Here is a 7500-nt window from a genome sequence, read left to right as displayed (position 1 = left end):
GCACACACACACTCGCACACAAACACACACACACACACACACTCAATCTCTCTCTTGGCGCTTTTCCACCGCAAATGTAGCTCGACTCGACTCAACTCGACTCAGTTTAACTTGGTTTGGTAGCAGCACGGGTCGTTTTCCACCGAAAATAGTACCTCCTGAACGTGGGCGGGGTTGTCGTAAGGGGCTGAAAGCCAACTCCGGAGTCAAGTAGCAAAGCAGAAATTACGAGCAGTTGTTGCACTATTAACTGAACCAACCGCCAAAAACACGGATGAGAAATGTTTAAGAAAATACTCCCCTTGTATCTGTTTGCTAAAAGAAGTAGAATAATATTGCTACGGGCCGTTAAAAGGGAGGGTTTGTGTCCTGATGTGTGACTGCCACACAGCTGTAGGGATGCGTCACGTACATCCCTATGCACGTAAACACGGGCATGATAAAGTTGACTGTTAAGTGCTTGTTTCAGGATACGTGTTTTCAAATGCAAGCCGTGTCTCAGCCTGAATATTTTATTGAGGTAATCAGTGCAGTCCGAGGCTTGTAATGTAATCGCTCGCTATCATGTCTGTCCCAGCTTGCTGCTATAGGCTATTTAGCCTAACTGCTATGTCTCCTCTCGTATGTTCAAAGTAACTTCCCCAACAGCCAACACAACTGGGTGAGCTTAGCGAATATATGGAGAGAAAAAAATCGGGTCTGTGATGCAAATCAAATGAAAGCGAGCCAAAGAAGGCTGCACGCGGCGAGACAAAATACACATAAAAGTCCCGGAGAGTTGTTGAGAATCAAGGGGAGAATAATCAACAGAATGAAGCCGGCAGACGGTAGTCTCTGGCCAATCAGCGGCCGGCCGTCTGCCGACGTCACCTTTTAGCTCGACTCAGCTCGCTTGGACCCTAGAGCAAGGCGATACTAAAAAAGCAGCAGCTAGCAGGTACCAGGTACCATGAAATTGCGGTGGAAACGCCAAAAATGCGAGTTGAGTCGAGTCGAGTCGAGCTGATACCATGCGGTGGAAAAGCGCCATCTCACTCACTCACTCACTCACACACTCAATCTCTCTCTCACACACACACACTCACTCACACACTCAATCTCTCTCTCACACACACACACACTCACTCACTCAATCTCTCTCTCACACACACACACTCACTCACTCAATCAATCAATCTCTCTCACACTCACTCACTCACTCAATCTCTCTCTCACACTCACACTCACACTCACACACACACTCACTCACTCACTCACACACACACTCTGGCTGTGTCTTGATTCAGGGGTTGCGGTCTTGGAACCGGCCTCGTAGGCTGCATTTGAAGACCGATTGCGTCATAGCGGCGCGCAAAGGCTGTCCCGTTTGCAAGGCTCCTTGCAAGGCTCCTCATATGCGGTCGTGAAATGCAGCCTTCGTTTCACGGTTTTGAAGCAGTTTTGAAGGCTGCATCAGATGTATCCTTCGTGGCCCAACATATCCCAAGATTCATTGCGTTTTTTTCAGAGATGGCATAAAATAAAATAAAAAATAACAAAACAGCAACGTGTTGCTCCATCTTCTTAACTTTTATCTTCCTTTCTTTTTTTCTTGTACTTTTTTTTCTTTTCGTCTGGTAGACAACTTCTTTTTCTTTTTTCCTCCGTTGACAGCTGGCTGTCTCCGTTGGCAGCAATCAGGGTTGCTAGGCAGCACAGGAGCGGCGAGTCGTCACGCAAGGTAACGGCTTGTTACGCAAACCGGAAATGCTCGTAAACGGAGACCTGCGGAGACCGTCTCGTTTAACAAGGCTCGTTGGCCTTAAAACCGGCCTTAAAATCGGCCTTCATAGGCTATAGCCTTCATAGACCGCGAGACTGCGTCCTACCAAGTGCGTGGTCTCTGAATCAAGACACAGCCTCTTTCTCTCTCAATCGCACCACGTACTATGCAAATACGAATGCAGTTGTCTTTCCAGGAAGCTACCTTGGACCTTGGTGGTTACGGCAATAATTAAAACAGGATGATGCTGCTCGTCAGCTTCATTGTGGTGTGACCCGTCCCGGCTGGTTGGTCAATTGGCCAGGTTTCTGAAAAACGGGTCAGACCTGGCTGGTCGTGTCAACCTGAAGACTTATGTAACTAATGTAGAAGAACTACAAAAGGAAAGGTACCCAACCTGTTTTTTCATGGGGTCCAAATACTTTTCACGACGACACCCAGACACAAGTAGCAGGTAGGCCTAGATGTGTTTTCCGTGAGCAGGAACGCCTCAGGAAATATAATCCAGCCAAAACTGTTTAATATCAAAACCCAATCTTGTCACCATTTGGCACACAAAGGGTTTATAGGATGGATTATGTTTGAAACAGTTACACTCCGCTGTGCTCAATCTGAAACATTTTGAACATTTCTGCTTTTCTACTGCTTTTTAAATGGCCGTAAGCGGAGCCGCGGCTCTGTGTAAACACCCAACTTTGGATATTGACATAAATATCTAAAAATCTAAAAATAAAGGTTATCTAGGTTCTTGGCTTCCAAAGACCATGGGCCCCCCAAGTGGCTGGGCCCTAGAAAGCCTTCCCACTTTCTACCCCTTATAGGCGGCCCTGGGTTGTATACTGCCCCCCTTCCCCCCCTTTGTTGCTTTTTACACACACACACACACACACACACACACACACACACACACACACACACACACACACACACACACACACACACACACACACACAGACAGACGCTACATTTAAGATAGGTCCAACACACACACACACACACACACACACACACACACACACACACACACACACACACACACACACACATACACACACTATGTTAAATAACCATAACTTGTTCCACCAACTAGGAATAAACGTGTCAGAGAGGCACAACAAAGATCGTCTATTACTTGGAGATGTGTCGCACTGCAGCTAAAATATAAAATACACCTGGCCCAGTCTCACCCAACACGAAAAGACGCCACCTTCCTCCTTTTTATAAGTCTCCTACGAAGAACTTTTAAATGTGTCTGACTCCTATTGAAGATGTTTCTCTAAACATACCTTAAACATAACTTACTGGGTGTGGAAAGATCCTGTATTTCACTTTTCCGGGTTAGAAGGTTATACTGAATATGTAGCCTTTCCTATGGACATATAGGCTATTTTAATTTATTCAAGTGTTGATTGTATCCTAGTTTTATTAAAATTATACTAAACTTCTTTTTAAATAAGATTTTCTGACATTGTTGTGGTTTCGGGTTCCATGTCCTTTTCGGGCTTCCGTATTTCCATTTCCCTGTAGACAACAAGGCTGTTACTAACATCATCAGAGTGATACCTCTCCTCCTCACCGCCCCATCTCTGCTCTCTGCTTTAGGAAACGTGGCCTTACCATCTATATACAGTCTATGGGCCTTTCACCGAGTCTCTCCAATGCGCCAACCCCATAGATGAAGCGCAAACAACCGGCTACATCCTTCTCTTTCTACCTCCATACCTCCAGAACCTCCACCGCCACCCCCCTGAATCCCTGAATTGAAGTCCGATTTTGACGCTCCAATGTCGGACGCAGAAGTAGCCTCGGCACCGGAGATCCTGGAGGCCCTCACCGCCAACGTTACCGAAAATGTTACCGACGCACTCAATGCCACGGCGGCTAAATTTGTCGCCACACCGGAGGGCACCGCGCTAGCTTACGGAAGCCTGGTGATAATGGCGCTCCTGCCCATCTTCTTTGGGGCTTTGCGGTCAGTCACCTGCTCCAAATCTAAGGTAAATATCCCCCCAAAAATAAGGTAACTTTGACTTGAAAGTAACCAAGGAAGGAGGCTTTAATTCGGCCGGTGTTGTGGCATATTTAGCACCCCCTGCCATGAGAAGCACCGCTAGTCGCACTGTTGATGTTAGTAGCGTTAAAACAACAATCAAACGTAATAAAAAAAAATACACACGTCATTACGTTATTACTTCATTAATAGCACTCTTTCTGTGTTGCCTTGTAAATGTATGTATCCATCTATTCAAGTGGCACAGTGCGATGTTATTCTATTGTGCCTATCATATGGACAGATGTTGCAAATGTCCACAGATGTCTGCTAAACATATTCCATTGTATATGTTATCAGCATCTGTCCTATAACTTACTAAACCCTCATCATTTTCTTGGGTGCCGTTGTTATGCTGAGTTTAGTAGCTTTAGGGTAAAATAGCTACTTTCAAGACATTGTTGTGATTATTAAATTATTACGGCAACATACGGTTCAAATAACTGCATAGTCGCCTTTGTCGGGTTAATTTATGATGAAAAATTATCATCTTTTGGGTTTTGAATGTGATAAAATAATTGTTGGTTGTCAGAAATACATTTTATTAAATAAAGTAGGCCCTATGCTGATCAAAAAACAACATTAAATGTATGAAATTCACACTTGGGAGACTAAATGACTCATAAGTATGTGCTGGTAAAATGTCATGATTCATAGATATCCAGAAATACGGTTAAAGTGTGAATGAGTCGCCTAGTTATAAAGGTGCATTACATTTTTGGCAGGGGTGCAGAATTTGGCATAACACCATTAGCCTGCGCCGGCTAGCTCTCTCGGCTAACGGCCTTTTAACGCGTCTAAACATGTCCTTAAATAATAAATTCCTCCATGTAAACACAGAAACCAGCCCAGGCTACACATAAATAAAGCATTTACTCATCAAAGTGGTTTAAAAAATGATAGAAGAAGCCTTTTTTTCGTGTAGAAATCGGTAGAAATAGCTTTAAAAAAGACGTTACAGCTGTTTGAAATGAAACGGTTATTTTCCAGTTGAGCGTGAGTGCTAACTTGTTGCTTTCGCTTACGACACATTCAGTTGTATGGCATTTAAAATGGTTAAAAAACAAAAGTATTGTGTATTTTATAGTGTGCTAATGTAAACTGTGCCATTTGTTCTTGATAGGACGCCATGTTTATTTACACTGCTGTCAAACGTTAACAGGATAGGAGCGGAAGGTTATCAAAAGTAAAATAATAAAATAATTATAATAAAATAAAATAAATTAATAAAAATAAAAATATTTCTAAAATAAAAAAATATTTAAAATAAATACAAATAATTAGTTGAATGAATACACAGACAATCAAATGGTATACAATACATTTTAAAATAAATAAAATATCGTAAATAAAATCAATGATGATGGAGGGGGTTAGAGTGACGTGTGAGTGACGTGTAGGTACAAGACGGTTTTTGCGGCGGTTTGGGTATTTTGTTTGCACATGCGCAGTAGTGTCAGTTGGCTTTAGGTAACGGAGCAAGTTACCACATCCATCTCTGAGTCTGCAGTGAAGTGGAGATGTCAGATAGTAAAATATATAGTCACACACACACACACACACACACACACACACACACTTCTGATGTCAGATAGTAAAATATAGTTACACACTCACACACACACACACCTGATGTCAGATACTAAAATATAGTTACACACACACACACACACACACTCCACACACACTCTTCTGATGTCAGATAGTAAAATATAGTTTCACTCACTCACACACGCACGCACACACCCACACCTGATGTCAGATAGTAAAATATAGTTACACTCACTCACACACACACACACACACTCTTCTGATGTCAGATAGTGATAGTAAAATATAGTTCCCCTTCTGAAAGCTTGGGGAGGTTATTTATGATAGTAAATTTGAAAATGCTTCCTGTTTTCACTGAATACACACACACACACACACACACACACACACACACACACACACACACACACACACACATCTCTAACAGGAAATACAGATGGCTGATTCAGGGTTTCCTCTAGTAAAGTTGTTAAGCAATGGCAAGGTGACATTTTAGTGGACAATATTGTTTTTAGCTTTATAATAGATAAACAGTATTATGAGTCTACTCGCTAGTTGGGTTTCAAGTCATATACAGAAATTAGTAGTTGCATGTCACCCTTTCTCTCTCTCTGTCTCACTCTCTCTTTTTCTCTCCCCCTCTCTCTCTCACACACACACAAGCCCTCTCTCTCTCCCTCTCTCTATTTTTCTCTCCCCCCCTCTCTCTTTTTCTCTCCCCCTCTCTCTCTCTCACACACACACACAAGCTCTCTCTCTCTCTCGCTCCCTCCCCTCTCTTTTTCTCTCTCCCCCTCTCTCTCACACACACAAGCCCTCTCTCTCCCTCTCTCTCTTTTTCTCTCTCTCTCTCTCTCTCTCTTTTTCTCTCCACCTCTCTCTCACACACACACACACACAAGCTCTCTCTTGCTCCCTCTCTTTTTCTCTCCCCCCCCTCTCTCACACACACTCCCTCTCTCTCTCTCTCTCACACACACACAAGCCCTCTCTCTCTCTCTCTTTCTGTGTCATCCCTCTTTTATCTTTATAACACAGTCAATCACAAATAATAATCTTTTAATCGATAAAGGTGTAGTCAGTGATTCTGGAGAACGCTTGTTGTCGAAATCACTTTTTGTCAAAATCAGTGAATATCTCCTCATGATCCGCTACCTGTCTGTTCTGTGTGTGCACTGAAAACAATATGGTGTTAATACACAGCCTAGGCTCTGTAAACGGGCATGTTGCTAGCTACAGTGGGCCCCCGTTTGTTTACATTCCAGTTTACAGAGCCTAGGCTGTGTATTAACACTGGATTTTTTTTCCCAGCACACACACAGTACAGACAGGTGGAGGATCATGAGGAGATATTCACTGATTTTGACAACAAGCGTTCTCCAGAATCACTGACTCCACCTTTTTTTAATAATATTTTCAAATCTTTTAAACTGTTCTATTCTCGCACTCAAACACGATGATGATTTATTTTCTTTGCCTGACTCTTAATTTTGGGCCGTACCGCTTGCCGTCCGTCTCCTGATTCCCTCTCTCTCTCTCTCTCCCTGTCTCTCTGTGCACACCTGTCTGTCCATCCATCCTGTCTGTCTGTCTGTCTGTCTGTCTGTCTGTAGGAGCTCAATGGCGACAATGATTCTGATACTGGGTACTATAGAGTGAGTATGAGAGTTTACAGCACTAACATTAACACTGGTGTGGTGTGTGGAATTTAACCTACTAACAGAGTGAGTTAGAATGCCTTGCTCGAGGACACTTCGTCTTTCCGCATGCTTCCTGCTTTCATCTACATATTTTATACATGCATTTTTTTTTTCTGTAATTTTTCGGTTGCCTTTTGAATATCTGGCCGGGGACAACAGGTAAAAAACTAGCCTCTGATGCTAACTCTGGCTCACTTAAATTATTATTTTTTTTTAAGATAATTTTTGGGCATTTTCAAGCTTTATTAGATAGTGCAGAGTTGAAATGTGGAGACAGAGAGAGAGAGAGAGAGAGAGAGAGAGAGAGAGAGAGAGGGGGGATGACCTGCAGTAAAGGTCCACGGGTCGGATTTGAAACCCGCGACCACTGTAACGAAGGACGGAGCCAATATGGTACACGCTCTATCCACTACACCACCGGAGCGCCCCGTGTATTT

At 43.1% G+C, this 7500-nt stretch overlaps 1 protein-coding gene across 2 annotated transcripts in view; it reads left to right on the top strand.

Moving 5' to 3' along the window:
• The first annotated feature begins 3369 nt into the window (after positions 1 to 3369).
• Positions 3370 to 7500, top strand: part of hm13 (histocompatibility (minor) 13) — a 27689-nt gene continuing 23558 nt past the window's right edge. The window contains exons 1-2 of one of the 2 annotated variants that reach the window (XM_080031396.1): positions 3370 to 3759; positions 6977 to 7018. In XM_080031396.1, the coding sequence (XP_079887522.1) occupies positions 3547 to 3759; positions 6977 to 7018 (255 nt within the window). In that variant the 5' untranslated portion in view covers positions 3370 to 3546. The remainder of the gene's footprint in view (positions 3760 to 6976; positions 7019 to 7500) is intronic. The other variant, XM_080031397.1, reaches the window with a different exon arrangement.

Source organism: Ammodytes marinus (genome assembly GCF_949987685.1).
Source record: "Ammodytes marinus genome assembly, chromosome: 7".
Taxonomy (NCBI): Eukaryota; Metazoa; Chordata; class Actinopteri; order Uranoscopiformes; family Ammodytidae; genus Ammodytes; species Ammodytes marinus.
Note: the sequence above shows the minus strand (reverse complement) of the source record. Positions and strands in the feature narration are given on the sequence as shown.